This window comes from Hirundo rustica, chromosome 3 (assembly GCF_015227805.2).
Source record: "Hirundo rustica isolate bHirRus1 chromosome 3, bHirRus1.pri.v3, whole genome shotgun sequence".
In the NCBI taxonomy this organism is placed as follows: domain Eukaryota; kingdom Metazoa; phylum Chordata; class Aves; order Passeriformes; family Hirundinidae; genus Hirundo; species Hirundo rustica.
This window is the reverse complement of record NC_053452.1, coordinates 70,356,318-70,369,109: the sequence shown is the minus strand read 5'-3', so window position 1 is coordinate 70,369,109 and position 12,792 is coordinate 70,356,318. Positions and strand designations below refer to the sequence as shown.

Sequence of the window (12,792 nt, the reverse complement as noted above, 5' to 3'; positions counted from 1 at the left end):
TACATGCCACTGCAGTAGCAAAAGGGGAAGGGCTGTCTTCAGTAATCACAGCTTCTTGTTAAAACACCTGAAGTATGACTCAATATAGCAAAATTCAAGGACTATTTTAGAAAAAAATGTTATACCTAGAGGAGATTGTCTTCAAAGAACAGCAGTAACACAGACTGGTACAATAGGGATAAAGTCTGCACACAGACTTTCAGTGGTGCATTGAAACAAAAACTGAATTCGGTCCTAAACTGCCTGCAGCAGATGGATTTTCTGGAAGGCATAGCAATTTTAATATCAGGAAGCTCTAGGTTTCCTTCATTCCCATACAGCTTTTCCAGAACTACAGCTAAATTTTTTGCAAATTCTCATCATATACAACTGAGTCACGTCAATACACATTCATACTCGATACACTACCCACATAAGCATCAAGGTCATGACGTGAAACTGAGGTTTCTTCCCCTAGAACTGGTTATCATTTCAGTCAGTCAGCAACCACAGAACTGCACACCCTCTGTTCTCTTGCTCCAGCATACTGATAAATTCCCTGGCATGTGAACTGGCAGATGAAGCTGATATCCATCGTATTTGAGATGTCATGGTAGTCAGGTTTAACTCCCACTGACTGGAAAAGGGGAAATGTAACCCCATTTTTAAAAACAAAAAGGAAAAAAGGAAGGCCCAAGGAACTACAGGTTGGTCAACGTCACCTTGGTGCCTGGCAAGAAGATGGAGCACATCCTCCTGGAATCTGTGCTAAAGCACATGGAAAATACAAGCAATTGGTGACAGCCAACACAGCCTCACTCAGGGCAATCTGGTGGCTTTCCACAATGGGGTTACAGCATTGGTGAGTGAAGCAAGAGTGACAGACATCACTTACCTTCACCTGTGCAAAGTATTTGACACTGTTCCACACGACATCCGTGTCTCTAAACTGGAGAGACACGGATTTGACTGATGGCCCACTAGGTGGATAAGGGCTTGGCTGGAAGGCCACACTCAGAGTTGCAGTCAATGGCTCTGTGTCCAAGGGGAGACCAGTGACGAGTGGTGTCCTCAGGGCTCGGTATTGGGACCAGCACTGTTTAACATCTGTGTCGGTGACACACATTGGGATCAAGGGCACCCTCACCAAGTTTGCCAATGACACCAGACTGGGCGGTGCAGTGGACACACTGGAGGGAAGGGATGTCATCCAGAGAGACCCTGGCAGGTTTGAGAGGTGGGGCTGTGCAAACCTCATGAAGTTCAACAAGGCCAAGTGAAAGGTCCTGCATCTGGGTCAGTGCAATCAAAAAAATACAGGCTGGGCAGTGAGAGCAGCCCTGAGAAGGACTTGGATGTTTCGGTCAATGAGAAGCCCAACATGAGCTGGCAATGTGCACTCACAGCCCAGAACAACTGTGTCCTGGGGTGCATCAAGTGAAGGATGATCAGCAGGTCACGGAAGGTGATTTTTGCTCTCCACCCTTCCCCTGTGAGAACCCACCTCAAGTACTGCATCCACTAGACCTGCAGGAGTGCGTCTAGAGGTTGCCTAGAGCAGCTGTAGATTCCCTGTCCCTGGAAATGTTAAAGCTCCATCCAACCTGGCCTTGGGGCAATCTGGTCTAATGGAAACTGCTCCTGCCAGGGCAGGGGAATTGAAACTAGATGATGCTCAAAGTCCCTGCCAATCACTCCATAGTTCTATGCAATCAGAAAAGAAATAAGGCTCAGAGTAATACCTTTTTCATGAAAGTTCTAACAGCCTCTGTGCAAGCACAGACAGCAGCCCCTCTTCCACCTGTATTGTCCAGTATTATAAACTTTGCTTAGAAAGAGGAGTATTAAGCCTCACAGGTTATTACAAGTGTAAGACCTAATGCCTACTTTGCTCCTCTCTGGCTTCAAGTAGAAAACAGGAGTTAAGCTAACGTGGAAAAACATGACCTGAACGAAAATTCTTTTTGAGATAATTATAAATCTGAATCAGTATTGCTAAATACAAAGTTAACAATGTTTTTAGGGGAACTAACTTTTCAAATCTTGCATTCTTCCTCTTTCCCTTAATATTTCTCAATTCCCATGGGAAAAAGCTCATCGCCAAGTCAGCAAGCAGACATTTCTCTAGGGGATTGCTCACATTAAAGAAAGTTCACAGGTAAAATTCCATTCAACAGATTTTATTTATGAATTTGGTTTTGCGATTACAACTGCTTCAGTTTTCTTCAACTGAAGACAAAATACAAACTTTTACAGCAACACTTGCAGAGAACATTCGTAAGCTCGATATTTGCACAAGTTGGCTTCAAAAAAAAAGCCAGATAACTTGAGAAGTCACTACAATTCAGTGCCTAAAACTGATTTAGGGGCAAGTACAACTACAGATCTATGAGCTACCTTCCACTTCAAAACACAAGGCCAAGAAACACTGCAAGTTGTTACTTCAGGTTTTTTTGCTAGTACACAGCACAGATCAGCTGATACTGCATTTCACAAAGGAGTAATTACTTTTAACAGTGAGGCAGCCAAGCACATGGTGAAGATGTATAACCCAGCCTCCCCTCCCCCCAAACAACTAAAAGAGAAACAATTCAAGCCACAACTCTGAACTGTGGAATTACACCTTGCTGGCAAGGCTAACCAGCAAGAGGTGTGTAGTGCAGGCCTTCTGGAACGTGACTAAATTGATACAGCAAAAACTTGAGTTTTTCAGATAGGCATTTGTACATGCCAGAGATCCTGGGTTTCCCAAAGTCCTGGAAAATAGCAATTGCTGGCACCACAACAAATTTAGTAACTAAGGCAAGGTGTCCCTTCTACCCTTCTAAACAAAATCTGAGGCAAACAAGTAAGCAATTTTAAGGCACTTTAAACATTAGTTTTAGTTTGCTTTACCAGCATATCAGCAACCTAAATCAGAATTAGCAAAGCTCATGAATAAGCATTTCAGCAACATTCTACAGAGCAACTTTTTTTGTGGCAATGTTTTCCATGCTATGAAGTGTTCTGTAGGACTCTCCTGCAACTTTCCCAAAAGAGCCCTTAAAGGCCAAAAATTGTATACTAAGTATAGTTTGCTTTGCTGAGCTAAAGGCAAACTGTCATATTCCAAAAGATTATTTTGTTCACTTCAAAGCACAGAATACAAACTCATGGATTTTTTTTTTTTTTTTTAACAAATAAATGTAATAAGATAGTTCTTAGATAGGGAAAGGACAGATTTAAGAGATTTCACAGTAAGGCCAACGATATACCATCTAACTCACACACATACTGTTGCTGAAAACCGGCTGCTCACTGCTGCTTTCATAAACCTGAGCTGATTGTCTTAGTTCTGTTTAGAAAACCAAAAGCTAATGAACTCAAAGATACAGTACTGGTGAGTAACCTCTGCACTTTGTAGCAATTTGAGTTTTCTGTGCAGCACAATAGAAACAATGCCGTTCAAACTAGAACACAAGAAAGCAACACTGTACACTTCAAGTTTCCAACTGAAATGCACTAAATTTGCTTCATAATTCAAGTCCCACTGCCAAGACTATTATCTGCTATCAACGCTATTTTTGTATTGGGTGCCAAATTCCAGTCAAGTCAGAGCAAGTAAAACAGTACTACAGATTATCCCAAAACTTATGATCAGGGGATATCATCAGAAGCTATGCATTAATGTGCTACCTCCACCACTTGATTTTATCTCTACTTCCATTTTTCCTGTGGGTTTATTTTCACAGGTGCTCAAGTCAGACTGCGTTGGAGATGACGTACCTTTGATACTCAGATCACATGGCTGATCCAGCCAAGGACAAAAAAAACTACTTGGCTGAATAGATTTCCTTAACCAGTTCACTGCAAGGTGACAAACCTGAAGCCAAGAAGGGGAGAAGGGAAAGAAAAAAGGTGTAGCCTGCAGTCCCAGGATTACAGCAATCCTGACTAGGATCAAATCAGCAGATCCTCTGAATGACCCTTAATTGCTCCTTCAGCAAGCAGACATACAGGAGGGTAATAAAGAAAAAAACAACAACCCAAGCTCCTGAAATTAATTGCAACGAGTTTTAAGAACCATTTGAATAACAAAAACATGAGGATTTCCCAAACATCAGTATTTCAAGTATAAATGTCTGTTGCCTTTTTACACGGGGAGTGAACTGAATTATAGTTGGTCTTTGTAGGCCAGAACAAAAGGTAAACAAGTCAAAGCTTCTGTTTGTGGCTGAACATCACTGTACCATATTCCTCACTCTAAAACAAAATCACTAAGGGACAGTTATTCTAGGGATTTTTTTTTTTTTAAACTGGAATGCTCAAGTCACATGTATTCTATTTTCCTATGTAAACCTAATACTTAAAAGCTTTATTTATCTTTGAGATAGTAGGGATATGCCTACAGTCTACTGAAATTTAGTCTTTTAAGGCACTAATATTTATTTCCCCATTAGAAGGATTATTCCTACATCCATCCTCAACATTAATTGGAAATGGCATAGGAATTCTGTTTGGAATGAAGTATTTTTTTCTTGCATTGAAAAAAAGAAAAAAAAAGGGTTATGTTATTCTATTAAGACATTACCTAATTCTATATTTTTGTCCATATTTCTAGCAACACACTGTAAGAGCCATAAGCTACTATGAATGGTATTTCACTCCCTGAAATCAGTCACCAATAATTCACATCTTGATAAAACTGAAGGGATACTGTATCAGATGTTGTTTAAATTAGCCTTCAGAATAAGTCATTTTTCGATTGTCTACTGGACAGTGTTGCCACTGAATAAGAATCTCTGAACATTCTACATTTGGCATATCAAGAAAAGTCCCACATCAGCAGCCACTAAAGGAAAATAAAACAGCCATTAGAACCCATGCAGCATATTGCAAGTAATCCTGTTGAAGAGATTCATATTACTTCTTGCCAAGTATAATGTTGCAAAAATATTCATTTAAAGTCTTCTTTTAGAGATTTAAAGGATATTACGAACTGCTGTCTTCCATGAGCAACAGAAAATATTTTGGTTCAGTGAACTACAGGTGTTGGGCTACTAGTCCATTACCAAGGGGCAGGTCCTAAAGTGTGTGGTAATTTCGGTCTTTAGATCTGCAGAATTTGTACAGAAAGAAAATAACAGCCTGCAGACCCAGAACAAGGACAATTCCACCTATGAAACTCGCAGCATCAAACGTAGATTTGCGTTGAACAGGTGCAGGAGCCACAGTAGTATCTGAACCTGTTAAACAACAAATTAGACACGGTAAGTGTACAGTTCTCACAAGAGTTTTGCAGATTTTAGTGATGGATTCTTTGTATTAGGATTACTCAAAACACCAATAAGAAAACAAAAAATAATCGGAAGCGAAGCCATGCCAACATGTGTATTTACATCAGTGGTATTGAAATTCTGATTAAATGCTGTTTGTACAAGGCTAGAGCTATTTATAGACAAACTGCTCTGGACCTCAAAACTGAACAATACCCAGCTGGACTTTATTTGTACTTCAAAAAGCCAAAGCCTTCCTCCTTCACATAGAATATATTATTGATATGCCCACGGTCAAGACATTTTCCAGTCGCTACTCCTTGCTTCAGGTTGTTGGGTTTTTTTGCTTAAATTTAACATAAATTGTTATCTTCCATCTACTGTACTTCACCCCAAGAGTTAGGCTTAAAAAAAACAGCTGAAGTCACAAACACAAGTCTGGAAATAACAGCCATCTGCTGATGGGTAGCTTTAAAGAGCTTTACTTTGTGAGAGATTTTCATGAAATGGCTTATTTAGAACTGACTTGGAAATAAAATACTTCAGCTTATTCCCATCACTGTAGCACAATTTCATATAACAAAAACAAAAAAGCATCCCATTATTACGCTGCAAAAACAAAACACCACCTCCCAAGGAGAGAAGAGTTAACAAGGGACTTCTAACCACACTGTTAAAATCATCCAGCTGATCTCATTTGACCAACATGTTTCTGATTTTTTTGTATCTCACCAGTCAGGTCTGTTTCTCAGGCTATATAACCTTGCTACTTGCATACATCAACTTAACAAAATTAGACTTGCCATGAAGTTAGAAGTGACAACACCAGATACAACAATAAGAATTTAGTGTTGTCACTTGCTGAGTTCTTTCAAGATAATGCTTTAAAAGTGACACTGATTTCTGAGTAATTTATGCTTTAATTATGGCAGTTGTAGCAGTTACCTGCAGTAGTGGGTGTCATAGTAGCTGAAGTAACGGTGGTTTTAGGCAGAGGAGCATGAGTAGTTGCATTGGTGACGTTGGCTGTTTGAGAGAAAACAGTATGTACACCATAAACCCCAAAGCAAAGTCTGCAAGCACTGAAGTTCCTATACAAATGATTTCTCCTCTTTTGTTTTAACAAGGATAAACTCTGCCCTCAGTCTGTATCCCACATAATTTAAGTGGTGAGCTACATGGCATTAAGCCAAGTTTCTGCAACAAGGATTATTTTTCAAACTTGCATACTATTGTTATCCAAATATTTCAATGCTTTCCACAGATCAGTGATTCTTTGTTCAGACAAAATGACTTTTCTTTCAAGTACTCATACAAATGCAGGTATTTGAACAAGAATCAAGAGATCTGCTTCAAGACAACTGAGAATCTGCATCAAGGCAAAGGATTTTCATTAAATTTTCATTAGAATCAGTTAGTATTAATTGTACAAAAAAAGTACTTACTGTAATGCCTCTAGACAGGAGATGCACACTCTTTCTTCTCCTGTCCTCAAAACACTAACAGTGAATGCTATCACTGGAATAAAACCCCTCACCTAAAACGAAACTGTCTTCTAAAAACTTTAATTATCAAGTCACATAAGCTGGGTCTCTGACCTCTCCCTGAAAGATTAGTTTTACTAAAAATTAATCAGTATTTCACTATGTGCCTGGGACAAGTCAACATTTGTGGGTATACTCAAAGCTAAACATCACCCTACTGTACACTAGGCTGTTCCGAGCCTAAGAAAGTAACAACTTGTTACCTCCCAGCTCCTTTGATCAGCAAGTTTTTAAAGATTAGGTGTTTGGGGTTTTTTTTAAGAATTTCACTGTAGAGATGGCAGAGAAATTTTTTTGGGGAAAAAAAAAAAAAAAAAAAAAAGAAACCAAACTCCTAAGAATTCATGATTAGTGGCAATTACTAATTCAATTACCACTGAGCCAATTTTTAACACAGAAGATGCTACCTGCCAACATAACTAAGAGTTTTCTAAAACTCTCTTCTTCCAACCCTTGGAACCATTTATGCATTCTGCACATCAGATTTTTAGAAGCCAAGCTACTACAGCGAACTTCAGAAGAAGCCTCCGTCTTTCATGTTATTCACCAGTTTCTGTTTTCCTGCCGTTCTGAGTTCAGTGCTACTGTATTACCTATAGGAGTATGAGCTGTAGTGGCAGGATTGACTGTGGTCGCATTGGAAGACGCCGTGGTCGCATTGGAAGACGCCGTGGTCACGTTGGAAGATGCAGTGGTCGCGCTGGAAGACGCCGTGGTTGCATTGGTGGGTGATACAGAGATATTGGAAGGTGTTGCAGTGACATTGGAATGGTGCGTAGGAACGATGGTAGAAGGGGAAACTGTGGGAGCTACGAAAAAATAGTTACATTAGAGAGAGTAATGAGGGAATTGAACTCAAAAACAACCCAACAAAACAACATCAGCAGGCAGAGCTTTAGGAAATTCATACGGCATGGAGTTTTACTGTAGTTTTAGTTTGAAATTACGAAGTTTTTGAATCCACCACACTAACATCAAAAGTTGCACGAGTGAATACATTAGAAACCTTGTCATGGGCAGCCCAATAAAGCCAGCGTTCAACTGGGAACTCACGATTCCTCAAAGCAAACCTGAGTGAGAAGAACCCTACTGTCCAAGCAGAAACTGTGCATGCTTTACACAGGAGAACACTAGCACTGCTTCTCAACCTCACTGAGACTGAACTTGAGCTATCAAATTCAACTGTAATTCAGAGTTGGTTAGACAACTGAATCAGAATGGAGTGAAAACCAATCAATAATTTGAAAGTTCAGCTACAGTTCCTGTTCTGAGAGTTGTTGTTGGATGTGGGTGCTGTTTCACAACCCCCAAAACACAGAACTTAGAAGCCTCCTGACACTGTGTTACCAGCTGTAGTGGGTTGATCACACATAGCTTATCTAAACTGATACATCAGCAAACCTCCTGCTGAAAAAGCATGACGTCCAGAAGCTTTTAATGCTCAGGCTCATCCAAGTGTGGTTATTTACTTCTTGAGCACAATTCAGCAGGGTGGGAAATCAGAGCTGACTGTTTCTACAGAGATAGGTCGGATATATCAGAATCTACATTCTCTTGGCTCCCACTTGCATGATTTTGCCTCATACAACCTCTAACTATGGTAAACTCAGATAACAGAGCATACACTACTCTAGTGAAGATACCTAAGTCCAGTAAATTAATTTTGCAGTCCAATGAAGTCTCAGATGGTAAGTGCTTGTTTCCTTTTGATTACATTTTTCCTTTAGGTAATGCAGCCGGCTATAAATGCAGCCAGCTACAGTAGAAAGCAACCAAAGTATGGGGAAAAAAAGACAAGAACCTGTAGAAACTCATGTACACATGCATAAAAAGGAGAGCAGGAAAAAAAAAAGTCAATCAATTTGTATTTTGATCACAGCAGAAGTAAGCAATCTAACCAGCCCAGCTGCTTTTTTACGTCAATCTCGGTCAAACGTTTTTACCTTAAAACCACAATGACAACACATCCACTAACTGGATCAAGTAAGATCTTCTCCCTATCTACAGTTTTACCACATTAGTTTTAATTGAGACTTACTCATACAGCCATCATACTCAGCAAACCCACATACAACCCACAACTCCTTCTGTCGCATGCTCTCCAGCACATTTCACATCATGTCCACCCACTCCAGGCACCTTGGGGCAACCTTTCACACTTCTCCATGAAAGGAACGCTGCTATCCACGATTCTTCGGCAGTTAGCATGCTCATCTACCTCTCAAGTAACAACTACAAATACATTAACTTGAGTATTCTGACAAGTAAGGCTGAATCCACATGGCCTTTCTCTTGGTTATGAGGTCAGAAAGGCTGGCACTATTTCTTCCCTTTCACGTAAGAAGATAGGAAAAGATGCGTTTGCATCAGCGAGGTGTGCAACAGCTGCCCTATTCCCTTCAGGAAGGCAGCACTCAAAGCACTTCAAGAGCCTTATGACTGTTTCTCAATAACAGATTTCAGGGCGGGGAGGGGGATCAGTCAGTTATGGTGGGCATACATCATCTGAGGAACGATCACAGCGCACACAACGGCCTCTGACAAATGAAAAACCTTCACTTTTGCAGATTCCTCACTGGTATGTGGAAAACTTAGCACAGTACATCTGTCAGATCAGGAAGAGAGTCGGGCTTTAGTTTCAAAAACAACCTTCCTAGACTAACACGGGGGAGGATCAGATTTGCAAGAGTAAAGGGTCAGAAGATGTTTTTATCAACGAGCTGTTAACTTCAGAATCTGTGGCAGGGTCTCAGACGTTGTCCCAGTGACACCTCCCGCTGTGAAAGGCTCTTGTGGGGTCTTTTACATGGGATAACAGCAAGTTACCCCGCTCTCCCCATGAGCAGAGGACTGCTCTTCACAAAAAAAAAAAAAAAAAAAAAGGCACTCTGATACCACGAACTCGGCTTTTCAGCCTAGGCAAGCTGACATTTGCTCCCACGATACGGCCGCTGTACTGGCTCTCACACAAGGTAAATTCGGATACTCCCCTCACACTCGAGGAGGAAACCAGGAACCACTGAGGGGTCTGTCCTGCCGGCCCAACAGCGCCCTCTCCCGTCGCACAGGAGCGGCGTGTTAACCCGTGGCGGAGCAGCCCAGGCTCCCGCAGGGCGTCCCGCATCCCGCCGGCCGGGCAGGGCTGGAGAGGAGACCCCTCCGGGCCGGAGCAGCAGTGACCGGGCAGCGTCACCCTCGGCTGCACCCAGCGCCACTACCAAACGCGGCCAGGGAACACAGAAGCGCTTCCAGACAACTTTTTGTTTGGTCTTCTTTGTTGCTGTTTCCGCGTTTTGGAGCTCGCGGCACATTTCGAGGTTCTCGGCGCCGCAAATACTTTGGCAAACAGCCCACAGGACCCGGGCTGTGGGCAACTGGGGGCAAACCCACGGGACGAGTAGCGGGACTTACACGGGGATAAGGAACACGCGGCAGCAGGGACAGAACGACACGGCTGAGTCAAGGCACCCCCGCTCCCAGACCCGTTCCAAGGGTGCAAGAAGCAGCCGCGCACACTTCCCTGGCACCGCCTTCCCCCTCCAAGGTCCCCGGGACAACACTGTCCCAGACCAGCACGAGGGGGATAGCGGCCCAAAAGCTCGGCGGGCGGCGGCCGCGGCGCCCAGGGAGCGGCGACGGCGGCGGCCGAGCGAGCGCCGGGGGAGCGCCGGGCCGGTTCCGGCCGACCCCGTCCGGTCCCGGGGCTCCCCGGTGCTCCCGGCCCGCGGAGGGTCCAGCACCAGGCAGGCACAGACGGACGGTCCCGGGGGGCTCGGTGCGCGGAGCCCGCCTCGCTCCGCACAGCGCCGGGCACGGGGCGGGGCTGCCCCGTCAGCAGCTCCGGGAGGAAAGGAGGGGGGGAGGGCGCGAATCACTCACTGCTCGTCTCTGCCATCACGGCCAGCCCGCAGAGGCAGCCCGCCAAGGAAACGACGGCGAAGGGGAACGTAAGTGTCGTACGTGTCCGACCCATGGTGGCGATGCGGTGAAACGAGAGAGCTGCGGCCCCTGCTCGACGCTTCCCTGCCTCCGTCCGCCCGCTCCGCTCGCGCCGCTGCCGCGCACCCGCCGCGCGCCACCGCCCCGCCCCGCCCCGCGTCACGGGAGCGCCCCGGGCCGGCCCCGCCCCCCGCCCGCGGCGGCGCTGTGGTTCCGCCCGGCTTCTTCCGGCCTCCCCCCCCCCCCCTCCACGGGGGGTAATGGAACGGTCCGCGGCGCTTAGCTACTCCCCCACGTGACCCCGCCGCTCCTCCTCCGAGGAACTTTTCCCGCCCGTCCCGCGCTGACGTCACCACGGAGACCCCGCCCCCTCCCCGCTGTGCCCGCTCATTGGCTGGGGTGAGGCGGGGCGCAGGCGCGCGGGCCGGCGATTCCCGCGCGCGGGCGGCGGGCACGCGGTTGGCGGCGGCCCCGCGGAGGCGCGCTGGGCGGGCGGTGTCCCTTACGGGGCTCGCACGGAGCGGCGGGGACAGGGATGCTCCCGCCGGCCCACACCAGCTGCCACGGGCCACGGGCCGCAGCTGTTACCCCGTTGCCACGCCCCTCCCCCTTTTCTACCGTGACGGAAGAGCGAATTGTACTTAAATGGTAGTTTAAATGAATCGCACGTGAGCCTTAGCAGTCTGCGTGCAGCGCTTGCAAAGTGTTGTCCAGCTGCGCTCTCTGCAGCACTGGTGCCATCGCGGGTGGAAGCTGCCCGCTGGGAGTTTGTGTAGGTCTAGGATGAAATGGCTGCGATAGTAGAAGGGAAGTGTGATGGGTATTTTGAGGTAAATTCATGTTCTATATGTTATAAATTATAAACTGTATTACAAGCAGAGGGTTTCCACCAAGCTGTGGGAACTCTCCTGTTTGCCAAGACTGATTTGCAATCGTAGAGACTCCAGACAATAGCAGGGCGAAGCCCAGATCAGCAACCAAAAGGAATGGCCAAAGAGGAGATGTCCCATCCATCAAGGAAGAGCCACCTGCCTTCTCTGGTGATTAACACATGATACCAATCTAGAAGAAGAAGACCCAGAGATGTCACCATGAGCATCCCAATGCCGACTTCTCGGAACCTCATTCAGGCGTCCAGCTCTGCCGGGAATAAGCATTCAGAACCAAGCAGGCCAGAGAAAGAAGACACATGAATATGTGTTGCAGGTACGAACAAACAATAAAACTGCCTCCGGGGAGAAAAACTGTATAAAACCTGCCCACTGGATCTAGGCAATGGTGAACGGGTGAACGGGGGAGAACTGGTACATTCGGGACCGTCTCTACGTTCACCCAACTTCGATAACCCAGGATCGAGGTTGTCTCTTTTATTGTGGTTATTTCAGATTGTTATTATTTTTTAAATGGCAAAATAAAATTACTTTATATTAAATTGGCTATTGAGTTGTCCATAACAGAAGCATGGTACAAATTGTTATCCATATCTTTACAGCTGCGCTGTAGAGAGCACCTGGAGAAGGCTTCTTGGTCATCCCATCGCTTCTTTTCATGGACTTGGCAGTGTCAGGTTTGCAGTTGGACTCGATGAAAGGATTTATCCAACCTAAGTGATTCTAAGAATCAGTGATTCCCCCTGGACCACTGGGTAGAGTTCCCCCTATGCCTATCACATTTTCTCTGTCCTTTGTTTTTCCTTAAGGCAGTTTGAGTCTATATATCTCATCATCATTGGACTCTCAGCAAATAAAAGTTTGTTTGTGTAAATCTGTCTTAGCATTTTGTGCAGTGCCAACACAGGTGAATGTTGGGAAACCAAGGCAAACATTCAAGTGTGCTTATATTCAAGGAGAACTAAGCTAGAGCTATTAAGCAAATTTTATTATGGTCTGGGTCAAAGGTCAAAGGGAAGAGAAGAGTTATAATCAGGACAATTCCCCCTTGGTTCTCCTAAATGTGAGCTGGACTTCGGCAGTAAAGAGGATACTGCCAAATACATTCCTAGGTTAATCTTCCCATTTTACTTTCTTTCCTGAAGGTGTTATATTGCCAAGATACCAATACAACTGCAGAAATTT

The 12,792-nt window shown here is 44.8% G+C and overlaps 1 protein-coding gene across 1 annotated transcript; it reads right to left on the bottom strand.

Annotated features, from left to right (window-relative positions):
• Window positions 1-2,143: 2,143 nt before the first annotated feature.
• CD164 (CD164 molecule) lies at window positions 2,144-10,852 on the bottom strand. Its single transcript, XM_040059695.1, has 4 exons — window positions 10,658-10,852; window positions 7,372-7,587; window positions 6,180-6,260; window positions 2,144-5,204 (listed from the first exon to the last, which is right to left on the bottom strand). Exons 1-4 carry the CDS (start codon window positions 10,749-10,751, stop codon window positions 5,044-5,046), a joined length of 552 nt encoding a protein of 183 aa, XP_039915629.1. The 5' UTR covers window positions 10,752-10,852; the 3' UTR covers window positions 2,144-5,043.
• Window positions 10,853-12,792: the final 1,940 nt, after the last annotated feature.

Coding starts and splice junctions, on each gene's coding strand:
- CD164 (XM_040059695.1), bottom strand. CDS start 10,751: ATGGGTCGGACACGTACGACACTTACGTTCCCCTTCGCCGTCGTTTCC. Junction 6,261..7,371: donor TACAGCTCATACTCCTATAG/GTAATACAGTAG, acceptor TCTCTCAAACAG/CCAACGTCACCAATGCAACT. Junction 5,205..6,179: donor TATGACACCCACTACTGCAG/GTAACTGCTACA, acceptor GTTGTTTAACAG/GTTCAGATACTACTGTGGCT.